The following is a 25644-nucleotide window of genomic DNA, read 5'->3' on the forward strand; positions in this document are numbered from 1 at the left end:
AGACTTCTGACTGCGGTTAATTGCGACAAGTTGGTGACAGGCAGATCAAGGAAAATTCCACTTGCAGACAGACTCTTTCTGTCGCTTTTAGACGCCGATAGGGTTTTTCTGGTTTGCGTTCTGTTCTTTTTGATCTTACCTGTTGTCACGGGAATTATCTTTCATGAGAAACTTCTCTACGAATTCCTAAATGCTTTCAGGGGTAGAGCTGTCAGACGTGCTCTCTTGAGACGTAGCTCGTAACGCGCGGTGACCGTGCGAGGCTGAAGCCGCTCCGCGCCGCCGTTACTGTCTGTATCGCTCGAAGCAACGCTGCTGGGGGGGCGGCAGCGATGGACGCGAGCATCAGAACCGGCAGAACCACAAAGGTACGTCTGGGGTTGTTCTGAGTACGGCGCGTAAATAATTAAGCAAAAAAGGGTCCTAGAGAACGTTTGAATTCAGCGCGACGCGTGGTGAAACGGCTGGTGTCCTCACCTCGAGGCGGGCGGAGGGCTCTTCGCCGCTCCCTGCGCTGTTTGGTGGGACAGAACTATTAACTGGAAGAAAAGCCTTTTTGGGGGAGGGCTCTGAATAAAGCAGGATTCCCAGAGAGCAAAGGCCTGTGGATGAACGCGCTTGCGGTGCGATGCAAACGTGACCTCACGGTTCCACCTGCCTCGCTGCCGTCCCGTGGTAACACTGGGGACACGGTCTCCAGAGGTTGTCGGCGACGGTCCAGGCGACCTGTTGCACGACAGACGCTGTCCCGACGTTACAGGCAGAACAGAAGAAACTTTGAAGTACAATATTTGTTTCTTTTGAAAGACCAGAACTAGTTTATAAGGGTTTTTTTTCACATCTATTTGTGCATTCATATTGCATCTAGTGTAATTTTTTATATATACACAGATAAAAGAGCCTGCTGCAGCTATAGGGGTTAGAGAATGCTGAAGCCTCGAGTCACAGGCAGCGCCTTGACTGTCGCACTCTCTGCAAGCCCAATAAGCCGCGTAATGGAATTCTTATTTTCATCCTGGATTATGATGGCAGTGTTTACTGTAAACAAACTGCCTCCTGGAAATTTGATACAAAATATAGCGGGGGGAAGCGTAGTACTGACTCGATGAGTCATTCTTTTGCCCTCAAAATTTTCCATTGAGGCACGTAAAGATAAGAGAGGACTATTTTTCATGTTAAGTCATCAGAAATCGATGCAGGGCGGTTTTAATTTCTATAGAGAGAGAATAAAGTTTCTATTTCTAGGCAGGATATTTTCAGTTTTCTTAAGTGGACTGCCAATGGCTAAATAACCGTGATGGTGGCAAGCTGATTTCCTCTTCTGCTGTGAGATCTCTAGACACAGCCGGAGCACACCCCGTCAAATGCAGCTGAGTGACAACCGAAAGTCTAATTTATTTCTGCTGTACAACTTACAAACTCTTTATAAGGTTCCTACTGCCCTAGAAGTAGTGTTTATTATAATATTTGAGTATTATACTTAATACAAAAATACTAAGGATGTGTTTTTTCTGCTCTCTGGACCCCTTGAAGCACCCCCCGCCAACCCTCGGTAGCTTCAGAGGGCCGGGCGGCGCTTTGCAGTTATCGCTGTGCCCCAACGATTCCATCGTCACAAGGAAAACCCTTTCCGAAAATGAACTCGGTCCGTGAGCGCGGCCAGGGGAACGATGTTGCTTCTTTCTTGCTGCGTGCACACCTGTGACACGCCCTGCGCAGGAAACGTTGCACCTCTTGGTGCAATATAAAACACAGTTCGCGTGACGGGCTGCGCTTGGGAAATAGCTCTCGGACCGGGCGGCAACATTTTCAGTGCCGGCGCCAAAGGAAAACCAGGAGCGTTTTTTAAACAGCCATTGCCTTGATCTGAAGGTTTGGTCTCCTTCCGAAATGCCCGGTTTACACATTCCCCTTCTTGTGAAGAACAGCCTGAGATGTGTTTCTGTGAGCTCCTCCGGCCGCGGGGGCTCTGGGGCTCCTGCTGCCGCCCCCAGCCTCAAACACCTGGGATCAAGCAGGTGCTTCAGAGTAGGGTTTCCCAGGGCTAATATACTGAGCAAGGAGTTGGAGAGCCACGAGGCAATACTGGAGAGAACGGGGGAGGCTCCCTTTTCCCCGGCCTCAGACAATAAACGCGAGGCTGTTCGCAGGATGCAGGTGGAAGCGGACGCGATGCCCGGCTTTCCTGGGGAAACCTCAGAGGTAAAACCTTAGTTCTGTCACGGGCAAAACGGTTTCGCTCCAGGGAATTTTCACCTTGTGTAATTTATCGCCAGTTAACACAAACTTCTAGTCACTGATTCGGGGGATTGAGAAAGAATAAACCATGAGCAATTAAGCAAGCGCTTAAGTAAACACCTTTCCTCCCCCTTCCTAGCCTCAACCCGCCTGATTTTTGTCTGGGGTGCGCTCAGTCTGCCCCAGTTCCTTCCCGGAGGTGACGGCGGTGCAGGAGGTTGGGGCTGGGGGAAGAGGTCTGCGGCTGCCACCGCTGCTCTGTGGTTTGTGCCCTTTCCTCTCCACTCCCCCGAGCCTCTCTCCCTGTCCCGGACGCTCACGGCCCCCGGCGGTCCCTGCCCTGGCATGGGTCACCCACAGCACCCATCCCCCAGGGGTCCCTGCCCCGGCATGGGTAACCCACGGCCCCCGGCCCCCAGGGGTCCCTGCCCCAGCGTGGGTCACCTACGGCCTCCATCCCCCCAGGGGTCCCTGCCCCAGCGTGGGTAACCCACAGCCCCCGTCCCTTGGGGGTCCCTGCCCCGGCATGGGTCACCCACAGCCCCCAGGGGTCCCTGCCCCAGCGTGGGTCACCCACAGCCCCCGTCCCTCGGGGGTCCCTGCCCTGGCATGGGTCACCCACAGCCCCCGTCCCTCGGGGGTCCCTGCCCTGGCATGGGTCACCCACAGCTCCCGTCCCTTGGGGGTCCCTGCCCCGGCATGGGTCACCCACAGCCCCCAGGGGTCCCTGCCCCAGCGTGGGTAACCCACAGCCCCCGTCCCTTGGGGGTCCCTGCCCTGGCGTGGGTCACCCACAGCCCCCGGCCCCTGCGGGTCCCTGCTCTGGCGTGGCCCGGGTCCTGTCTGGGATTAATGCAAGAGAACAGTCAGTTGTATCTGAAAGTAGTTTTGTGGCCGCAAGTTGTGGCTTCGTTACTTGTATTGGATCATTTCAAATGCTGGTGGCACCTGAAAAAATCCGGGGTAGTAAGTGAACGGCTGCTCCTCATCCTCTGCGTGAGGTGGAGTGTTCAAACTAGTAAAACCGCTGGTTGTAATATTGAAAAAAAGAAAAGAGAAGAAAAAAGAGGAAAAAAAACCCAAAATACCCCTCCCGAAGGCATTCAAACGAGCAGCGCTGTGCCAGGAATTCTTTCCCATTTGGACCAGTGCCTTAGCTGCTTGCCTGCTCCCAGCCCCAGCCCAGAGGTGCGGATTTTATTGAGAAAGCATTCTCTCTTCAAGATGCTTTGGTTTTCTAGTTACGTGACTGTGGGTTTGGGAGTAAGCGTTTAATTTCATCTTGAAGCTACCGTGGAAAGGGGAAGGAAAAGACTTGCCAGAGAAAAGGCAGCCTGTGCAAAGGCAAACCCAGTAAGTGTTTGCAAACGCCAAGATACTCTTAAGGCCCGAGCGGTAAAACCTGTGCATTTGCATAAGCATAACCTGGGCAGAGCTGTTGCTGAGCAAATGGCAACTATGGATGATTTTAAATAACACTAGTATTTAATAATATTAGAGAATTTTTTAAAAAAATAAATCAAAGAAACAAACCCCTTCAGCTGCAGTTAATGTTTAGCTTGCCTCCGAAGCGCGCGATCATTCTGCAGTGCTTTCCGTAACTACAAAGGAGATGTAGAGACCCGAACGTGAAAGCTTCAAAGTGTATCAAACCGCTGTTAGGTTCAAAGAAACAGGAGTAAACAACGCTGATGCAAAAATGCTTTAAAATCCAGTCCTCGCTTTCGGGCTCAGCCCCGCTGCCCTGTGTTTTCCAGCCAAGATGCAGTTGCAAAGCGGGGAAGGCGCTTCCCCGGGGTCTCTGCGGGAGGGACTGCGCGTCCTGCGCCAGGCCCTCATTAGCATCCGCAGCCGCAGGCCAATTGCACCCCGGCGATGATTTTGCTACGTAATTAGCTCCCTTCGCTCCCGGTAGCTGCTCTCCTCTGGGGCTCCCGGCAGATGCGGCGGGAGGTGGAAGGAGGCTGGGCATTTGCTCTCCAGGCTTCCAGCCAGAGCCTCCAGTGCTCCTGCCTGATCCGCCGGGCCGGGCTTGGGGAGGAAGGGCTGGGGGAGATCCCGTCCTCCTCCTCAGGTGATGGAGTAACAGGGAAACAGGAGGTAACGAAATGAAGGTCAATGTAAGTATTTGGTTATTTTATTTCTGCTGCGGTTAATTTAATGGCTTTGCTTATTTCATTTGCGGTGGAAGTGTATAGAGGGTAAAGTCTGCGCCGGCCGGGGTCGCTTCTCAAAGCACGCTATGAACGTGCCTGCACGTCGCTGACAGAGCGCGCGGTCTTAACTTGTAAAATACGATCTAAGTTAAGCTGAAATAATGCTTTTTCAAGAATGACAGTACGGTTAAGAAGGGCGGGGCTTTGCACCATGTGTATTAGGCAATAATATGCCCTATTAAAAACAGCTACCGTGACTGACCCTGGCTGGCCACGAGGACACCCCTCGCTTCCCACATTTTCTTGGAAATAACGAGCTTCAGTGACTAATGCTTGATTATACATTATCTCAAAAGAGATGGCGTTTTTTACACCAGTTACTAGAAAATGGGTAGCGGAAATGTTTTAGCAGCTTGAGTCACTCTTTGATGAAGAAAATGTCAAGTAATTCCAACCTGAGTTACGCGTGCCTGGAAAAGCTTGTGCGCTCTCGGATAACCATGGATCGTATCCTGCAGTGCTCTTGCAGGGAGAACCGAAGCTCAGAAGAGGGAAGGAGCGGTGGCAGTGTTCATTTTTGGGGAATCCTGCTCGGGGGGGGGGGAATAAGTGGATGGATCAAACCCATTTTATAGTCGTAGGTTCCTGGGTTTGCCCAGACTCCCAGCACAGCGCACAGGCGGACGCGTTGTGCCGAGCAGAATTTCCTTGGCTGTGAAATTCGCTGCATCTCCCAGCCTGACGTTACAGCTGATCTCTGGCAGCTGTGACTCGGGCCGGGGTCTGCGCGGTCGCCCTGGGGTAATGCCAGGGGAAGGGGCGGCCTACGGCGGTGACTGGGGCAGGTGAAAAACCACCCGCTGCTTTTCCAATGAAATACTGAAATTTCAGATGAATGAGACTTGGTCCAGAAGGGTGGTTTTAATAAAGAATTGCTCCGGGGCAGGTCGGAGCAGTGACAGAGCTGGAGGAAGCGGCAGCCTTTGGGAGTTGTGGCGGTGCTGCTGCTGATTCATTACGAATCAGAGAACGCCCACCCCGAGCCTCTGCCTCTGGGGCTGCTGTCGCTTCTGCCACGGCCAGGGGATGAGCAGAAACCGCGCCGCAGGTCAGCTGGGATGCAGGGGCAGCCTCCTGCCGCGCTTGTGCGCCCGGGAGGAAGAATAGGCAGCAGCCATCGCAAATGAAGGACTTGCAATCTGCTCCCGCCTGCCTGTTCTGGGAATTTCTCGCCTGTTCCCTGGGCGGGCAGAGGAAGGAGAGCCAGGACCCCGCTCTAACGGCTCTCCGTGAAGCATCTATTGCTCGGGAGGCAGAAGGAGAAAACTCGTACTCATCAGGACTTTCCGTATCTTTAAATCCGTGTTTGGAAATAAATGACGTAGTAAAATACAATTAAGATACTAAAAGGCTTAGAAAAGCCAAAAAAAAAAGTAAACTCATTTGGTGCATTTGGGGTGAAAAAACATTTGGATAGTAGGAGGAACCAAAGCGCAGAAATACATACATATCCATTTTTAAATATAAGGAAATGGCAGTTTGTTTTTCCTTTAACTTGGGCACGAGACCACGCAAGTCAAAATGCTACGGATGGGAATGAGATCCTGGCGACACTGAAAACGGCGGGGGTTTCTGTTGGTTTTAACGCAGCTAGAATTTGATTAGCTACATTGGGGGAGAAAAGGGAGTTTGGGGAAAATTAACAGCACCAGCTCGTAATTCCCACCCCTCCATCACTGACTAATGCGCAGCTGCACAATTTCCATCCAAGTGGTTCTGCCTGGAGTTTAAAAACCGGTTGTTCTTTATTTTATCAAAAACTGATTTGACCATTCAGAATTTAAATCCTGATGATTAGCGCCTGGTTGCACCCTCCACAAATCAGTTAACCCTTTCAACAGGCAATAAAAGCAAGTCCGATATCCGTTCCTTGTTGAAGCTCGTACAAAAAGATCTGAAGCTTCTGTACGACCAGAAGACTTCTCAAAAATACGCAAACAAAACAAAAAGCACAGCAGAAGGACCCTCTGCAAGTCAGAGAAAACGTTGTGCGTCGAGCGGGACGTGCAGGCCCCGTGGCTGGAGGGAAGGGACGTGCCTGTAGATGAGAGGTCGGAGCGTTGAAGGTAAATTCTGCCTTCCTCTGTGGATGTTGCCATGGGAGCTCCGTCCACAGTGAACTGACTTGGGCAACACTTAACTGGACTCAGCTTGGCTGCTATTTAAAAGGGGCTTCTCCGGGAAGCGCGTTCCCGGCTAAGGGGGCGATGGGGAATGTTTATTTCTTCGGCTTTGTTGGGAGGTGAGGAGATTAACTGGAAACAGTTCTGTAAACATGTCAGGGGCGTCGCTGATGCATGAACATAACTGTTTAGCAAACACAATCCGCTGCCTTTACTTGTATCTCTTCCTTCTCCTCAAATATTTTAAGCCCCATTTTTCCGCAGTAAAAATGCTTAGTTTTTTTTTTTTATGTGCATTTTGCACATTATTTATCTTCATCCACAAAAGAAACTCCTGTGATTAAAGCTATCCCTTTTTTTAAAGATTATTTCAACAGGTTTTCTTAAGAAGCAAATTTAAAGCAATAGTTGAAGAATTTTTATTTTATTTTTTTTAAGTTGAAGTGCTGTGAAGCGCTACAGTACCTAAGTGTTGTGTGAAAGAGTACGTAGCACTGAACTGGAGTTTCCAGGTACAAACTGAGTGGGCAGGGGGGGTACAGAAATGATTCTGGCAAACTTGCAGGGAAGATGCTCAAATCATCATTTGATAATCGTGAAGGATTGTTCTAGCAACGCTTGCGTGTATTTTGCGAGGGTGGGTTTTCTTCTGTTGATTGTGCCGTAGGTTGAGGATGGAGACTGGGACAGGAAAGGGATCAGGAAACCTTAGTCGTAGCGGGCGGGTTTTGCCTTAGCGCAGGTATTTATCGTGTGCGTAGAGCACAGATGTCAGCCTGGGCGAGCGCTCCCGTTTTGAGGTTACAGAATTTTATACTGGACTCGTACAATTATCAGCTTTAGCGGCTCTTAATTAGAATATTCGCTGTCTTCATTAATAAACATGAGCTGACAGCTTTCATTCTGAACACTCCCAAGGGCTGTTAGGTTTTGTAGCGGGAGTGTCGCTGGCTAAAGATACACGAACAAGAAAGGTGTAAAAATTCAGGTTTGTAGGGAGAGTTGCTACCCTAACATCCAGTGCGAGGAGACACGCTTCCAGCTGCGCGAGAACTCTCCTTCACACCTGAGTTAACTGAACCTGAGGTCTCATACTGTAAATCCATTCAGCGTGGCTGGCTCGGTGTAGCGACTGCTTTGGATTGCTCTGACGAGGTCGCGGGCTCTGCGTGGGGGAGAACGGCATCTCGGGGAGAGGCTGCAGAGGATGCAACGCAGTTTTCTAGGTCTGTGCTCTGTCATCGTCCTGTTAAAATCTGATAGAAGGGTAACAGCGCTGACTGCCGAGGCGCTTTCTCATGGGGCGATGAACTGGCTTTGAGATGTTCTTTGTCTTGGGGGATTTTTTTCAGGGCTGCTGACAGGGAAGAAGCAACAAAAGTCAAAGAAGAAAAATGTCTTTGATCTCATCTGTGTTGCTTTAGTACTTATTGTTTGTTGGTTATTGTAAGGACACGTTAATGAGACTGTGTAAAATAATGAAGAACTCTACACAGCTGGCCCTGGATGGCATTTTGTGGATGATGGCGTTAGACAGCCAGCTTCTGCTCCGCTGGTAATAGAGGGAAAATGCAGATCCCCTTGGCCCCAAAGCACAGCTTCCTCCTAGCCAGGCAACCCCTAAGGTCTCTGCGATCCTGGGAATGCAGTACTTGTTTATAGCTAACGGCAGGCCAGAGATGCTTCTGCTCACACGATAGAAAGGGGCTGCCACAGTGATTGTTACGTATGTCCCAGGCGGCTGAAAGCGTAGATAGGTCCTGATTTCTGACAAACAGCCCCACGGTAGATGCGCCAGAGCCCGCACTACAAATAACCTCGCTCTGCGTAACTGGGAATAGCCACGGTCTGGCAAGTCTGTCTGTGCTGTCGGATCAAGCGCTCCCCTGCCATAAACCTCCTGTAACTTGTGTCTAGAAAATTGCTCCTACTGTCATTGGGATCACAAAGTCAATTGGCTGGGATAAGCTCTCTTAAAAGTGTCTCCAAAAACTGGAATTTCTTCGGCAAGCAAATCAGAACAGCTCTGGCGTCCAGCGGCTTCTCAGTAACTCACCCTGTTTCTCACCACGAGCGGGCGGCGCCCGCAGGAGGCCGAGCTGCAGAGCTGGCGGTGGCCTGGATGCCGGTAAGGGACGGGGCACAGGCGGGAGAGTGGCGGTTCCTTACCCCGCCTCGCGGTGCTGTGGTTAACCCAGGGTGGCCATACCCGCCTCACGGGTAGGTCGTGCCGGGGGTTTAGCCTCAGTGGAACATGGACATCCCCAATCCAGCTTTCACAACCGATCCAGCTCAGTGGCTCCAGCAGGTTTTTTCTAGTGCTGCGGATTCATTGCCTCAAACCCCACTTGAAAGTCAGCTAACCTACAGCAAGCTCTTCGCTGCCAGAACTACAGTGCCTTCCAGTACCGAAGCCAGCTAGTTCAGTGTTTGCTTTTAAGTATATCTTATAAAATAGCACCTGTGATGCCAGGCATTGCTGTGGGTTTTGTTACAGTTTGTTTTAGCAGTGTTAGGCTGATCTTCAACATCTGTTTCAGCATCCTGCGCTAGTATTTGTTGAACCCACAGCTGGCACTCCTCAAAAACTAGTGGAGCTTAGATGAATGGTATTGGCGATGTTCGTTTGGTGATAGCATGAGATAAAAGAAACGCTTCACAGGTCTCTTCCACACCAGCCTGGCTGTGATCGGGTCCTGAGAGGCCGGTGAGCAACCAGAATGCTGGGAAGGAAGCAAGAAATAAAAGGGACTTAATTGTCCTGTAAACAGAGGAGCGAAGGAGAACAGAGAGCAGCATATAAAGGCAGAGCTGTTTGACCTGTTGTTTTTACACCTTGTGAAATTGTTCCTCCTTCTGTGTTTTGGGGGAGATTAGAGTTCAGCAGAAATGAAGTTACGTCAGCGGTGTGGTGCTGCTTGGATTGTTGTTTCACTGTATTGCTGCAACTTTCTGCCAAGCTGCGGGTACTGAAAATACACAGAAGAGTGTGTTCAGGGAAGCTGATGCTGGGGACTTCTGTGTTGCTTTAGTGGTTTGGATTTTTTTTTCTTTTGTGCATCCTCATATTGCACTGCAACAAGAAGCTGTCTTTTGAAAGAGTTTTGCCTGGGACATTCCTGTACTTTGCTTGTTACAAATTGCTGATATATTCTGTGTTACACCTTTCTACCTCTCACGAATTCCCTCAGAGACTAGTTCCAGGTCAAAAGGATAAGAAATCTTCATTAAAATACCTCTCTAAGTTTCTCTACCCTTTTTAAAATGCACTGAAAAAGGTCACCAAGGGCTGCAAGCCACATCACTAACGCCTTCCACTGGCACCTGGAATTGTGTCTCTACCAGCGGCTGGTCTCTTACGCCAGTGACGGGCTCGTGCTCCTGAAGGAAAATTGTGAAGAATCGAACGAATTTGCTGAGCACTTCTGCCATACTGGAACTGAGAGCAGACGGAAAAGATCTGCTCTCCAGCTCTGTAGTACTGACCACGTGTCCTGAAACTTGAAATTTAATTTAGTTCTGCCTTAAGTGGAAGAATCTTTGCTTTGCTTCCTTTCTTTTTTTATTTCCCCCTGCCCTGCTGTTTGAGAGCTTTGAGAGCCTCGCTGACCTGCAGATGTCTGACAATCCTGGGCTGCATGACAAGGAGCGTGGCCAGCAGGGCGAGGGAGGTTCTCCTCCCCCTCTGCTCTGCCCTGGTGAGGCCACACCTGCAGGGCTGCGGCCAGTTCTGGGCCCCCCAGTTCAAGAAGGACAGGGAACTGCTGGAGCAAGGCCAGCGCAGAGCTGCCAAGGGGATCAGGGGCTGGAGCATCTCCCTTGTGAGGAAAGGCTGAGAGACCTGGGCTTGTTCAGCCTGGAGAAGAGAAGCCTGAGGGGGGATCCCATCAGTACCTATAAATATCTGAAGGGTGGGTGTCAGGGGGATGGGACGGGCTCTTTTCAGCGGTGCCCAACGCCAGGCCAAGGGGCCACGGGCACAAGGTGGAACATGGGAAGTTCCACCTGAACATGAGGACAAACCCCTTCCCTGTGCGGGTGCCAGAGCAGGGGCACAGGCTGCCCAGGGAGGCTGTGGGGTCCCTTCCCTGGAGACATTCACCCCCCGCCTGGACGCGGCCCTGTGCCCCTGCTCTGGGGGTGCCTGCTCCAGGAGGGGTGGGACGGGGTGAGCTCCAGAGGGCCCTTCCAGCCCCACCAGCCTGGGATTCTGTGATATTCCAGTTCATTCATGTTCTACAGTCTGGAGGTTGGGACCTGTTTCTGTCACCTCTCTATTTAAGGTCTCAAATTTTTTGGTTCCAGCCCTACAGGGGTATGTGACAATCTATAAACAGATTTGTTGCTCTAGCTAAGTCAGGTTTTCCAAGGTGTCGTATAATCTTTTTTTTTTTAATCCCCTGCTTGGACTACAATTGAGATGGTTTCAAAGGTTCCTGGGTATCTGTGTGGCCTACGGATGTAAGCCCAGGTGCCCTAATTTGAGCTTTGCAGATCAGAGACCACCTTTCAAAGCGTGAACCGCTGTGTTCTGCTTTGAACTGGTACCTCGCTGTGGGCTGCTCGCCCTTGGAGGTTCGCCCAGCTTTACTGGCAAAACCAAAGGGACGCTTGCTGCGCTTCAAGCGAGGAGACCCCTCTGCTGACAAGGCTGTGGCTTTCATGGTGTAAGTTTAAAACTTAACTTTTCATTCAGCGTGGGTGCCCCTGAATACATTCATCCCACTTTGCCAAATGCGATGTTGCTCAGCTGAGTTTTGGCAACCTTTCTGTGGAACACCTTCGCTGTTGAACGGAGCTTAGACCGCCCTGTTGCTTCCACTGAGCCGGCCGTTGCCTCGCTTTGCTCGTTTTGCAGCAGAGCAGAACTAGCAGTGACTAGGAAGAGACATGAGAGAATAGTTGGAATTATTTCTCCTGCTAATACCTGCTGCAGTCACGTTTTATTGCCTCTGAAATATCACTGATGGGAAGAGCACCTCCTCGCTCCACGCAACTCAGGTTGTACTCGTAATTACTTGCAGAAATTCTCACTGATCCGCACCGGCCAAATTCTGACCTAGTGAGAATCGGCGTATTTACTCTAAAACAAATGAGATTTCAGATTAGACTTGTGTAGTTTCATACATTGGTTAATTCAAGAATTAGGCCCAATAATGTGTTTGTTATGCTGTTTCCAAAGGAAAGAATTAGCTGGGGAAAGGTCAACATTTAGATGCCTTTTAAAACCATAGCGTGAACCGAACTTTCCTCCTGTTTGTGGTGGTACAACTAGGAAGGATGGTTGTGTTGTCTAGTGCACTAGGCAGGGGCTCAGTTCCTGAGTTCAGGCTTCCTGGCTCTGCCACCGATTTCCTGTGTGCGCCTGGATAAGGCTCTTCACATTTCAGTTGCCTGTTTGCAAAAAGGGGAGAGTGTCCCTCTGCCCATCCTCTTCAGGCCTGAAGAAGAGGCTCTGTTTTTCAGCGTGTCTGTACGGTGCCCAGCAAGAAGGGATCAAATATTAAGCCAGATCTGGAAGGGCTGCTGATGAATAATAGAAGTTGGCTGTTTTCCTTTGGTTTTTTTTTACGATTGCAACATCATGTGAAGCCCAAACCCACCCCAGGCTGCACTTTGTGGTGGGATTCCTGAAGGCCTGGCTTCAACACAGGTGGTTCAGAACACTTGGCATTGGCCAAATAGAAAGTGGGCTTCCACGTTCAAGGCAAGAAGACTATTTTAAGCAGGCTGTGCCATAAGGTAAATGGGACTGTTGTCCATCCCTGGCAGCTGCTGATGGACAAGCCCACGTATCATAGAAAGGCCATTGTTCGTGGCCACCCTGATGAAGAAGTGCGTGCTGCGAACAACAGGCTACTTTCATCAGCTGAGCTGACAAACTGGTTTTCTTCTGCTCAACTTCAAACCAGCTGTTGCTTCACAGCAAATGCTCTGGACAAAAATACAAAGCATCACGTTTCCTATTTGGGTACTATCTCTTTGGCCATTACTTGCACTTTCTGATAAGAAACTAATGCTGAAAGACAGCCAGCGTCCCACTGGCTGGGAAGCAGTCAGTCTCATTTTAAAGCTGGAAGCAAATGGTGTCTTGTACTGAAAAACACTACGTCCACAGCACTCTACCCTTTGCACAAATGCCTCGGATGGATAAAGCTACTTCCTGCTACTACTTTTCTTTCTTTTAACTGTCGCCTTTGAATGAGTAAGCAAATGCCCAAAATAAATATGCTAAGAATAAAATGTGGTGACCTACACACTCATGACTGCCAGAAATTTATAGGCTTCAGCCGAGACGGGTAGGGCTGCCCTGTGGTGAAGAAGTGGTAAATATAAATATGTGCTCCCACACGAATTTTCTGTGATCCTAGGAAAATTCTTGTTCTATTTTCCCCTGGTTTTCTGTCTTTACAAAAAAAAAATACTGACGATGCTGAAAGATATACTGGAGACAGAAGTACTTGGGTACAGGTGGTGTCTGTGTGATGGGGAGAAACACAGCCACCATTTCAGGTGTGCTTACCTGCATTAAGCCTACAAATGCCCCAACCTGCCATGAAGACTTACCGGCCAGCAGAGCCATTTGTTGGGTGTCACTGTGTGAATCGTGAGGTTTTTCCCTGAGCTGATGTCTCGTATAAACCATTAGCCTGGGATGCTCTGAATGGGCAGGATCCAGCTCTCTACTCTGGGGCGGACACGGCTAGCTGGGGTCTGGGTCTTCACAGGTTCCGCAGCCCACCAGTGCTCTTCAGCAGTGTTTCTGCCGCTGGCATTACCACTGGGCACTTATTCACTCCCTTAGTGCTAAGAGGTTTATCTTCATAAGGCTCTGAGAAAATAAAAACTGTAAAGGAAAATAAGCACGGTTGGGTTTTTTCTTTTTCCTTTTTTTTTTTCAGGTAAGAAACAATTAGCCTTTTTCATGCACAGTTGAAGTCCTCAGGTAAATTGGGTAGCAGGCAGGAAGGCATGAGTTTCATTTTTGGATGGGTGATGTGTTTTCTCTGCAGCTTCTGGGAAAGAATTCGCAGAATGCCAGTGGGGAAAACTACCTATTTTTCATCTAGGGATGTTCACAAGCAATAAGTCTAAGTAAGGAACATCAGCAGTGCTCTTCAAGAGCCTCGGGGGTGGAAAAGGTGGTGAAGGAACATATTGCAGTATTATGATTATCTGTTTCTTTGCTGCACTGAACATTGCAGACACAGGCTGCAAACGTTTACCTCTGAGATCCGTTAACCAATGCACTGAGAAACATTTTTTAATGGGAAAAAGAGTGGACTTGAATTAAACTGAAATTAAGGTGGAGACAAACACCAAACCAGAAACTAATTAAGGTTTTTGCTGATGTAACAGCGCAACGCCAATGTTTTTTCTCTTTCCAGAATACCTTGGCGAAGGCGCTATACGACAACAAAGCGGAGTGCTCGGATGAGCTGGCCTTCCGCAAAGGAGACATCCTGACGGTTCTGGACCAAAACGTCATTGGCAGCGAGGGCTGGTGGAAATGCTCCCTCCACGGCAGGCAGGGCCTGGCCCCGGCGAACCGCCTCCAGCTCCTCGCCGCCTCCCAGGCCGTCCCGCCGCCTCCTTCCACCCGCAGCGACTCCGCAGAGTCGCCAGCGGGCCAACAAAACATCTACCAGGTTCCCTCCGTCCCCAAGCCTACTGTGTTGTCGTCTACCTACGAGAAGATGGAGGGGTGGGTTAAATCTCCAGCTAGGGTCTCTGCCCCACCTGCCCAAGGAATATACCAGGTACCAGCCTTGGCTGCGCAGCTGCTCAGTGAAAGGACCCAAAGCTCAACAAAACAGGTAAGAATGTAAGCAGCTATAAGTAATAAATGCTATTGCTAAAACAATCATTGGGAGTGGGAAAATAATAAGGCGTTATTATGCTGAGCATTTCAGTGGAATTTGCAGCACAGCCATTCAGATAAATGGTGTTTAGGAAACTCCATTCAATTCTACCACAGTTTACAGCGTTATCTGAGCAATGCTGCTCTGCGCACCAGATGTGTCTCTATATCCTGTAGTCCCTCACTTTTTTTGACAGTTTAAAGCAGCTGTAAAAGAGAGCAGGAAGTCAAGAATATACCATTTGTTTGGAATAATTGAGATATGATTTACAAACCTACCCCAAAGTTAAAATGACACAGAACCTTCTCCTCTGATGGTCTGCAGCATGCGTCCAGCCAGAGTCCTCTGGGCACATGTGGGGTCTTTGCATCCACCTGCACAGGAAGGTGATTTGTAATTAAAAACCCCAATCACCCCTTGCTGTGTGATTGTTGCCTTTGGTCTAGCTCCTACCACTTCCAGCGCCTCAGCAAGCTCCGAGTGCTGCTGCCTCTCTCTTCTGCTACTCAAGGCTGTCGCTATGTTTGCACAAAGTAGCAGCACCTACTACAGACATGCTGGAGGACACGGGGTTTGGTGGTGTAGTCTGCATGAGTTTCTCTCCCAGCCTGTTTTTCCCCAGGGTGTACAGGATGAGAGCAGCCACCAGTGCCCCCAGTTACGGAGGGGAACTGCAGACCTACCCGTCCAGGGCTTCACGACAGCTGCCTGGTCTCTTCTTTCTCCCTGCTCCTTGCGTTGGGCATTCAAATGAAACACGTAAAATATAATTTGACTAAATGTTACATCGAGTGTCTTAACATTAAAAAAAACCAGACCTTGTGCTTTCTTCAGCATGAAATGAATGAGGAATCTTTTATAATGACAGGTAAACAGAGCAGGTGGGGTGGGAGTTCAAGTATATGTTTTTATTCAGTTCCATGAGCTCTTCAGCCCTGGGTGGCTCTTTATTCTGTGTATGCAAATCACATTAGAAATGTTAATTGAAAAATGGAAAAGGAAGGAGATTCAGCCCTGAACTATACAGCCTTTTAGGCTGATTTAATGATCATTTGATTTACGGGACTCAGTCGGCCAGCTTTCATCCCACTGCGCTGAAAGGCAAGCTATGGAACCCAAGGGGCTGGTTCCTTTTGTAGGGCAAGTGGGTGCTGGAAAACAAACTTGGTACTTCTCTGGTGACTGAAACATAATTTTCAGTGCTGCAGCTGCACATTCAGCCTTTGTGTACAGTTACCATAACTGCAAGCTCAAACTAATAGCTACAAAAGACCCTTTTGCACTTGCTGTGATCTGATTTCTCCACATTCCTAACCCTGAAGAAGGCATTTGCAAATTGAATGCGAGATTGATACAAATTTTCCATGTTGTGCCAGCAAATCAGGCTGAAAATGCCATCTATTATTCTTTATCTGAATGAATGGCCCAACAGCAGAGCTCCTTGGCTATTCCTGTCTCTGTCATTTCAGGAGTTTATGTACCTAAGCCCTGTTTACTCTAACAGAGAAAAGAACGAAAAAAAAAAAAGTCCTAGCCTGCTTTTATTTTTTAGAAGCTCAGATTTGCCTGAGCCGCCTCTTGCACAACGTCACAGCTGTTCCCACACCAACTGCACCGCGGCGGTCACAAGCCATACACAGATGCACGGGGAGGCTCGGGGTGAACAGCCTGTTGCGAGTGCAGAACGAACCGCGGCGCTCCGGGCCGCCTCGCGTAGATCCTGTGGGACAGCTGGCAAAGTTCCTGGCATACTCAGCTGTCCTCTGAGCAGCTGGGTAAAGCCAGTGTAAGTCTTTGAGAGAGCTGATTGAAAACAATAAACCAAAACAAAATCCCTCGAAGCCTGTGTGCTATGGAAAGGCTATAGAAAAGCCTTGTCGCTTCTTTATTTGTCGCCTAACACATGGGGCAGGCTCTTGCTTTACTGAAGGATTTGTTCTCGAAGTGGTAGTAAAATACAACATTCAGTGAGCTTCCTCTTTGCTATATACTGAATAAGATTTGTTCATCTGAAAACAGACCTGGGCTAAGGATGGCTTTCTTGACACCACTTAACTTTTACCCTTTCTACTCAGGGAAGTCTCTCTTTTATGCCTGTTTGCAAGCAAGATGGCTCGTATCACCGAGCGCTGAGGGGATTTGCATTCCCTCATCATTCCCTTTCTTCAGATGAGAGCTAAGAGCTTTCACAAAGATGAAGCAAGCAGTCGTAAAGCTGGAGTCTTGTTCCTCTACCATATTTCCCCTAAATTTAGTCACTACAATGATCGCTCACATGGCGGAGAACGTTACCTCCAATTTTAAGTTATTGTGACACAGCGCTGTTTCTGTGGGTCAGTAGTTTGCAGTACTCCATTTATAAACCAGCTGCGGAGAGGCAGGCTAAACCCGTGCTAAATGAACAAAACTCCGTGCTTTTGGGGTTGATTTTTAAAAAAAAGTCCTTTTCCGGCATTTGTATTTTGGCATCTTAACTACGTGTCCTGCAGATCTGCTCATAGCTCTTAAAACGACATTTTAAGCAAAAAGGAGAATTAGTGTGTAATTGACCTAAAAAGTGTATCTGTGTGTACATGTAAAATGTGACCTAAAGAAGTCTGATAGGTCCCTTATCTCTGTTTATGGAGCTGGACAGCATGTGAAGGTAACTATGTTTACTCCTTCCAGAGGAGTCAGTTTTTCATAACTACAGAATAACACATCTCAGCCTGTTCCTTTTTGCTGCTCTTACTCCCGCTAAATATGGCTTGACCTAATGGCTCCGTGAGACTGGAGGAGTTCCCCCGCTTTTTTTTTTTTTAGTGGTTCTGCTTTTGGGTAGTGTAAAGATTTAAGTGATAACCAAAGCTGGAATGTCTCCAAGTCTTTTCCCTCCCTTGGTTACTAAGGCAGATCATCTCTGATTCAGACGTGCCAATTCTTATCTTATCTGAAATAAAGCAGAAATGCTGTCAAAGGGGAATTATGGGGAAAAAAATACCATGGCTCTTGTAAGGTCAGTTCCTGTCTACTGCCATCAGTGAAAGCTGAAAGGTTTTTAATCACTTAAGAGTGATTACTCCAACGGTAGCCTAGTCAACTAATTGAGTTTTCAAAGATGGCCTGAGCTTACGGCTCACTGCAGCTTTCTCATAATTGTTTGGGTTTTTCTCCCCCCCCCAAAGCACCTGCTTACTCTCCCGAGAGCATGCTGGGCTTCAGTCCCAAATATCAGGAGTGAAGTGTATGATGTTCCATCCACGCAGCGCCGGGAGTCCTTACTCACGCAGGTGAGTGCCGCCACGGTCCCCCCGCGCAGCTGGGACCCTGTAGGACCTCAGAATAGATTTGAGGGTAAATTTTAGCGTTTCCCTGTTTGCTTTTTGTAAAATTTGGCAGAAAACCATCTATTTTTAGGGAAGTTCAAAACCTAAAGCAGTTTTCTTTTGAATTTTAGATACTTAGAGGAAATGCATCTTAAATCTGGTACGTTTCTAATAAATACTTATAGTTTTACCATTAGCGAGTTCCAGGGCACAGATGAATTCTCAGTATTAGGGTGTCAGCCTGTCTTGGGCCATCCATCAGGAAATGCACTTTGAGTCATTTGATCGGGAAGATGTCAAGATGTTTACAGAAGAGTCGCTAGTGGGTGCACAAAAAGAAACCGTCACCCACACCACCTGCCTCTTGGGCAAGGAAATGCAAGGGATTAGATCGTGTAACCATGACACGCTCAGGGTAAGAGCAACATGTCGATTGCATCTACCGCTGAAGCGTCCTCTTACATGATCTTGCTCTCGATACCGTGCTTCCCTGGGGAGAGCGAATGTTGCGCTTCCTCTACGTCTCGCTGCAGCCCGTGCAGGTCAGCAGGCTGGGGCGGACGCCGGTCCCCAGCCCCGTCCCGTCACCTACTGCACAAAGGTGTGTGCAGGACCGGAGCACGTCCGCAGATCCTCCCCGCGCTCCCTGGCAGCACCCAGCGGTGCGGGGTTGAACCCACTAGAATTCATTTATTAGCGAGTTATCCACAAACTTCTTTGCGTTTACCCGTCTTTGTATAAGAGGGGTGATCCCTGCGCAGACCCAAAGCCAGGCGTGCGGGTGGCGGCTGCCTTCCACCACCTAGTGCCCACCACCCTCCCGTGCAGTGTGCCGGAGGGCGCTCCAGCAGCTCTCCAGCAGGTCCAGTTTGACCTGCGCTGTCCAAACAGGCGTTACGCAGTACATGACGCGAAAGCCTTTGATTCCACCAAAGTCTTCAGCGGGCTCTCAAAGGATTGAAGTCAACCTGCTCCTTTTTTTTTTTCCCTCTTTAACCAGAGCGGTGCCACTCCGCCCACCGCACGAAAGGGCTCTGTGCTGGTCAGATCCACCGAGGGCTTCCAGGAAGAGCAGAAGCAGCTTTACAACATCCCATCCAGCCCAGAAAAGGCAGGAGCTGTTATCCAGAAAGACTCACCAGTGTGCAACGTAAGTAAGGCTTGCTGGGCACAAGAGAATAATCTTTCATTGCTGTGATGTTGGGCACGTGTGCTGAACCTCCCTCGAGGTGATCGCGGGGATAAGAGCAGCACATCTTCAGAGCAGTACTTTGTCCTTCATATCAAAAAGTCGAATGCTCCCTGGCTCCTGCGTAATCAGGGTACCTACCAGCACTAGGGCTGCCACCGCGTTTGCATTTGGTTTTTAGACTGCAGGCAACACGATCTCTTGCCTTCTTTTTATGACAGCATGAAAAGCAAATTCAATACCCTACATTCTTGAATGTCTGTAATATTCAAACAGATAGAAACTAACCGTCCCTGTTCCATGCAGCGCTCTCCTGCCACCTTTTTGGGAAGTGGAGCACCCCTGGCTTTCAGGGGGGCTCAGGCTTCCCGTCTCTTCCCCACTGTTTGACAAGTACCACCCCTGAAGAATGGGCTGATCTGAAACTTCACAACAAAGAAAACGCCTCAATGGAAGCTCTTTATTAGTTGAGCGCCAATTACTTTGGGTTTCCTGAACAGTTTTAGGATCCAAGAGAATTTTGACAGGCTCCTTAGCACACATGCACAGCGCTGAGGTGTGTGACCTCAGGGCAGACCATCCCAGCGCAGGAAGTCTTGAGGCTTCCTGTTATTGTGGATTTAAAGAGAAGTGCTGTAGGTTCACGGCTGCCCCACGACTGGAGAAGTGGGTCTTGCACAGGGTCTGTTCAGTGGTGACCGCAGGGCTGGTGCTACCCAGAACTGGGGCGCTGGCACATGAGCAATGGCTCGTTGAAGCTGGCATTCCTGACATCTTCATGGCTGTTGGCAATCGTATCGACCAGCTGCAGCAGCCTGGGAGCAGATTTTCTTTTGGACGCATGGTTCATCCTTGCTTCCAAAATCAAATTTTCTTAGAATTCTTTGTTCATCAGAAATTTGGAAAATTCTGGATTTGGTCTGAAACACCCTTGTTTGCGATCCCCTTCTCAGGCAGTTTTTCTGCAGACGGGGAAGCCTGACCTGGCCAGTTCTTTCTAAAGTTTTTATTACATAGTGTTTTATTACATTCAGTTGTTTCTTGTTGCTGCACACCGCTATAGCTCCTTGCGCTCCCTCGTGCTCGTGCTTCGTGCTTGTAAGGCATCCAGGTGCGATCTGTCCCGAGGCGCCTATTCGCATCAGGCTGGATTTTCTCACACATGAAGTGGTCTTGCATTCACGTTTCCCAGCTCACAGGCTTCAGCTGCGCGCACACGTGTTTTTAAAGCATCGGGCAAGGTCTGTATCTGTCTTAGCAAACCTGTATGAAGTAAAAAATTTAAACTCATTGCAGTTATTTGAGAAAGGTCAGTTGTGTCTGTTGGTGATTTTTTTTCTTTTGTCAGGGTATGCATATGAATCTGGGTGGAGACACCGGAAAACCAAGTGTTTTCTGATGCAGAGGCTAATAAAATCTTACCTCCTTCATTCTGCAAAGCTGAGCGTTTGACTTTACCTATTAATAGACTGGCATTTCACTTTTTCATAGCCATTTCGGAAAACTATGAAAGTTTCCCACCCCAAAGGAGTTAGGGAAGAGCTCACAGATTTCACTGGCTGGGGACCCTGCTGTATGATTTAATCACCTTCACACGTGCCGCTTGTGCATTTCAGAAAGAAAATTAAAATTACGGGCTAACCTTTTTGTGGCATGGTCCCGTTGACATTACTGGAATTGGATACCTTTGCATGCTCTAAGAAATCAGTTTTGTTTGTTCTTTCTTGTATAAAACACTGCTTATAAATCCTCTGTGCTCTGTTGCAGTTGTATGATGTCCCTCCCAAAAGAGAAACAGATATTTCACAAAACGAATCTCAGAAGAAGTTCTGGGGCCATTACAATACCTTGCCAAATCCTCGGAAGTCGGAGTGGATTTATGATATTCCAGTATCGCCTGAAAAAACAGGATTAAAACAAAACCCTCCTGGCCATTCCTCGGAGAACCAGGTGCTGTATGATATACCGCCAGCCAGGTACAAGGCACCAATGGCAAACACTGAAGCCAAAGCTGTAAATCCACAATTATATGATATTCCACCAACGCAACGGAAATTAACGCTTCCAGATATCCGTCTCTATGATGTTCCATCCTTGCGGGACGCGCTCCTTTTGCCACAAAATGGTAGCTGTGACGTACCCGCAAGTCTCCTGGCTCCAAAGGCTGAGAATCAGATCTCCGAAGAGAATGTTTATGATATTCCAAAAGGTTTGCCCACTGCTTTGCACTCCAAGAAAGAGATGGAAAAAACCAGCGATAGTTCTGGAGACCAAGCACACAGTGCTCCTCCACAGCTCTCGAGAGATGCCAAATTAGAACAAGACAAATTATCTGTTTCTAGTGTGGACAGCAGAAGCAGCCCGCTTTCTACGTCCTCCAACTCCTCTGCCGAGTCATCTTCTATGTCATCATCAGAGGAGCCCGCCAGAGAAATTAAACTGGACCTTGATGTAGCCATAGAGATGCTGACCAGATTGCAGCACAGCGTATCCAGCTCAGTTGCGAGTTTAATGATCTTTGTGAGCAGTAAATGGAGATTACAAGAGCACCTAGAAAAAAGCATCGAAGAAATCCATAGAGCAGTCGATCACATAAAAGTGTCACTGGGAGAATTCTTGGCCTTTGCTCAAGTCGTAAAGGTAAATGCCTCCTACCTCACGGATAATAACCTTCAGAGCAGAATTAAGAAACAGCTAGAAATTCTTATGAATTCATTCAAAATCCTAACAGAAACAAGAGAAGGTCTAAACAACTGCAACTGGTCACTAGAGGCTTTGGTCCTCAGGAAACCTCAGAACAGCCCAGATGATCTCGATCGCTTTGTTATGGTAGCCCGCACGATTCCCGATGATATCAAGAGGTTTGTTTCCATCATCATTGCCAATGGAAAGCTGCTCTTCAGAAAGAACGAGAAGGAACAAGAGACGAAGCAATCAAAAGCGAACCCAGAATGCAAACTGGCAAAGCAAATCACAGTGCCAAGAAGAATAGAAACAGATTCACTTCAGCGAAGTACTCCTGGTAAACCCAGCCAAAGTCAGGTCTCGTCTGAGAAACCAAAAGAAAATGCCACTGACGACTGTGATTATGTTCAGTTACAGGTCAGTATAACTGGATTTTACTCTCTACATTCCGAATCGTTTGCAGATATTACGCTATTTGCGCTATTTTAGCTTTTCGCTAGTCGCAGACTCAGTTTGCGCTACTTGCTATTTTCCAGCCTTTATTTGAATGCAGGGTTTTGTTAGAGTGCTAGATGGCACATGCAGAATGATCGGTAATTTTAAATAATGAAGAGAACTGGCGTTTGAGAATTTACCAGGGCAGGCAGCCAGCCAGTACTGAGAAAAGGCTTTCAGATTACCCTTTTAAATTTATTTGAGAGTCAGCTTTTAGCAGGGGTTTAGCAATTTGTTTCTTCTCTTTTGACTAGTAGTTCTCTTCTTGCCGGTCCATTTCATTTGTTTGTCTCTGATGTGACTGTACAGGAGATGTTAACTTTCTAACTTGAGGTGTATTAGAAAACATGCTTTTGTAGAAAATTTTGTTTTAACAAATTAAACTCTTACTGTGAATTATCAAATTTCTTTGTTAGAATAATTTTGGGTGTTTGTTAGCATCATTCCTCATAGAATTACCGAAATTCTACTATGACTGTAACTCTCTTGGATTCACAAAGAAACGCTGGCTTGTCCCTCGAATTTAGGAATTGTTATGTTTTGTTGATGTTGGTTTCAGTCTTGGATCTTGCAGGAACAGACACTAAGTTTTTAGTAGGAAAAAACCTACAGTTGCTCCTAATAAAGGTACTATTGTTGTCCGTAACGTGAAGGCTGCATAGCAGGTAGTTGTTTTCCCCTAAAATAAGAGAAAAACACATTTATACTTAAATATTGGATGTAAACCATTTCAACTTTCCTTTCATTTTGATTTGTAACAGGCACAGAAAATCATTTCAGGTAAAGAAGTAGCAAAGAAGAGTACAGATTCAAAACCAAAGGTATTTCTGATTTTGAAAACTGTTACTTATGAGGACTTCTAGTTCCTGATTTCTGTGCTTGCTAAAATTCAAAATCATTTGCGTTTGGACACACATATCCACAGATAGAGATCTGTTTGCTTTCTCATAGTACTTTTTCCTAGAACTAGTTCTTAGAATTACTGCTGAAAACCCATGCAAAACATTTATTTTTCTCAAATGTAATGAGCCACTCTCGTCTGAAGTCATGCTATTTATTTGCTTGCCTTTGTGTGTCATGTGGGATAAGGCCGAGAGAGTTGGCGTTTCAAAATATCCTGTCATGCACCGGTGTAAGGACTGAATCTCCTGTTATTGCACAGTTTTAATCATTCATACCTCTCAGGAATTCAGCACCATTAAAGGTCAAGTCTGGATGTTTTGTACTATCTGAAAGCCCAGGCTGCGTAAGGGATTGATGTTTAGCCACAGCCCTTTGTGTGCTGTCCATTATTAAAATTGTGTTCAGCAGAATTTGTTTAGGGAAAGGGCTACCAGGAGAAAACAGCACTTTGAAGTCCAGTACTTTATGGAACGGGAAAAGATTGTAAAAGACTCCTGAGCTGGGGCAATTTGGAGAATATTAGCTGCCAAAACTCCCTGTAATCAAAGAAACATGTGAAGAATACAGGGTAGGGCAAAGAAATGATCAGTGTGCCACCAAGCTGAGTCTATTTATTTGTTTTTTAACCTTTTTCCAGGTTTCGCCATCTGCAAAAAAGACTGTAATTCAAAGCAAGCAGGACTCTGCCAAGAAAATCACCCTCCCAGAACACTGTAAGCTGTGTTTTGGTGCACTTCACAAGGCAATTAGCGTATTTACGAATAGTCTGAGCAACAACCAGCCACCCGAAGTCTTCATATCCCACAGCAAATTGATCATTATGGTGGGACAAAAGCTGGTGGATTTCCTCTGCCAGGAAACTCAGGAAAGAGAAGCTCGGAACGACATTCTCCACAGCAGCAGCCGGTTTTGCAGCCTCTTGAAGAACCTGGCTCTCGCCACTAAAAACGCTGCAATACAATACCCAAACGCAGACGCCATGAGGGAACTTCAGGATCAAATCGAGGAGCTGTCTAAGTACACACAGCAGTTCAGAGCGATGATGGAATGAAAGACCCTCTGCCGGTTTTCCAAATTCTCCGTTGTTGTTGCTCCTTTGGCACGTGGCAGCCAAGGGGGGCAAAAGCAGCTCGGTGACACCAGCTTTCGGTCACTTCTAAGAGCTCCTGCCGTGCAGCTGCCGGGGTGCTGCTTTGAGCAAGTGAAGATCCACGTAACAGCAGGTGCAGAAGAGGATTTGTAGAATTATAGAATAATTGTACTTTCTTCTCCGTTGTTCAAGTCCTGCCTGGAAATGTCGTCATCTTAGTGGCTGGGCAGGAATGTTTGCTGTGTATTAGAGCAAAATTATTTTGTTATCTGGCTGATTTCTTATTTTTTTAATTTCTGTATAGGTCAAATAAATATATTTTCCTTTTTTTTTTCTATTTCAGTATGTAAAATGTCTCTTTAAATTTTGCTGCACAATGATCTGTCACTTATGATATCCCGTTATCAGTTGTTTCTTGAGGAATTTACTCAAAATTTGTTATTACAATTTTTTTTTTTTTTTTTTTACAAGCTGCAAAGCTAACTTTTGTTCTTCATGTACCAATGCGATGAACGCATTACAGGACAAACTCTGGCAGGTACAGCACCAGTTCATGGGAATGTTAATGGGAGATGCTCCAGCCGGTATCGGAGCACAGAAGGAAAACTGACTTGGAGGAGTCCTGGCTCCCAAGAAGTCTGTGGGAGCGCACCTCAGCCGTCCCCCGCTGCAGCCTGAGGCCTTTCACAGCATTGCTCCAACAGGAGAATTGGTTTTAGTCACAAAACAGGCAGCGGCTTTGGACAAGCTATTCCTACGAACTGGAAACGTGATGTTATTTCTTGCTGGGCACCCAGAGCACCCGCGCTGGTGAGGCTGCGTTAGCTCGGGAACTTTATCCCTAAATTTGATGGATCTGAAATACGAGGAAGGCCCTGCCACCACGCACGTAGCCCGTTCGTACGCCTGCGCTACTTGTACTTTTTTAAAAATTAATTTATTGTAAAGTTTTTATCTGGAAGTGTCGAAGCCTGGCCTTTCTGGGTAACGCTGTACCCGCGTCTTTGCCCCGAAAACGCACGGTGGGTTCTGGGAGCGGTTATGGCTGATTTGCACCGCGCCAGCGCTCGCCTGAGGGAAAACCAGCTCCCTCGTCTTCCTCTCCGTTTTGTTTTTACTCGGCAGTCACCATGTTTTAGCCCGTTATTTAAACGTCGGCGTCTGTAACTATTACTGTTTGCACAGTTAAACGCGGTCACAGAGCTTCACCTTGGCTTTGTATGTTCTGTATTAAACTCACTCCTGGGAGGACCCAGCGTTTGTAGCTGGCGGGGCAGGGCGGGAAAGGCGGGAGGCGCCTCCCCAGCGTGGGGCAGCCCGCGGCCTAGCCCGGGAACACCCGATTTGGCCGTAAATCCCCCAAAATGGGAGTCCTGCGGGGGTTTTTCCTCACAAAAGCAGGGGAGAACCATCCCCGCCGCACCACCCCCCTCCGCGCGTAATGGCACGTTCCGCGCCCCTCCGGCGCTGCCCCATGGATTCGCCCGCCCTCCCCCGCCCCTCCCGCCCGCGCGCTGTAGCCGCGCCCCCAGCCGGCC

The 25644-nt window shown here is 48.0% G+C and overlaps 2 protein-coding genes across 6 annotated transcripts in view; both read left to right on the plus strand.

Moving 5' to 3' along the window:
• The first annotated feature begins 88 nt into the window (after nt 1–88).
• CASS4 (Cas scaffold protein family member 4) lies at nt 89–25314 on the plus strand. 5 transcript variants are annotated; one of them, XM_064465276.1, is made up of 7 exons: nt 91–368; nt 13966–14394; nt 17604–17708; nt 18745–18894; nt 20701–22035; nt 22875–22934; nt 23654–25314. In XM_064465276.1, exons 1-7 carry the CDS (start codon nt 333–335, stop codon nt 24065–24067), a joined length of 2529 nt encoding a protein of 842 aa, XP_064321346.1. In that variant the 5' UTR covers nt 91–332; the 3' UTR covers nt 24068–25314. The 5 variants fall into 5 exon arrangements, with proteins under 5 accessions (XP_064321350.1, XP_064321346.1, XP_064321348.1 ...); XM_064465277.1 differs by lacking the exon at nt 91–368 and adding an exon at nt 3861–4358; XM_064465280.1 differs by lacking the exon at nt 17604–17708 and having other exon boundaries at nt 89–368.
• The window catches only part of RTF2 (replication termination factor 2), a 55848-nt gene continuing 32369 nt past the window's right edge, over nt 2166–25644 (plus strand). Inside the window, exon 1 of the mRNA XM_064465284.1 lies at nt 2166–2169. The gene's annotated coding sequence lies outside the window, so the exon portion shown is untranslated. The remainder of the gene's footprint in view (nt 2170–25644) is intronic.

This window comes from Phalacrocorax carbo, chromosome 14 (genome assembly GCF_963921805.1).
Source record: "Phalacrocorax carbo chromosome 14, bPhaCar2.1, whole genome shotgun sequence".
NCBI lineage: Eukaryota > Metazoa > Chordata > Aves > Suliformes > Phalacrocoracidae > Phalacrocorax > Phalacrocorax carbo.

Bases quoted from the DNA above. Each gene is read 5' to 3' on its own strand.
- CASS4 (XM_064465276.1), top strand. From the start codon at position 333: ATGGACGCGAGCATCAGAACCGGCAGAACCACAAAG. The intron at 369-13,965 runs GTACGTCTGGGG...TTCTCTTTCCAG, and splicing joins GAACCGGCAGAACCACAAAG to AATACCTTGGCGAAGGCGCT. The intron at 22,935-23,653 runs GTATTTCTGATT...ACCTTTTTCCAG, and splicing joins GTACAGATTCAAAACCAAAG to GTTTCGCCATCTGCAAAAAA.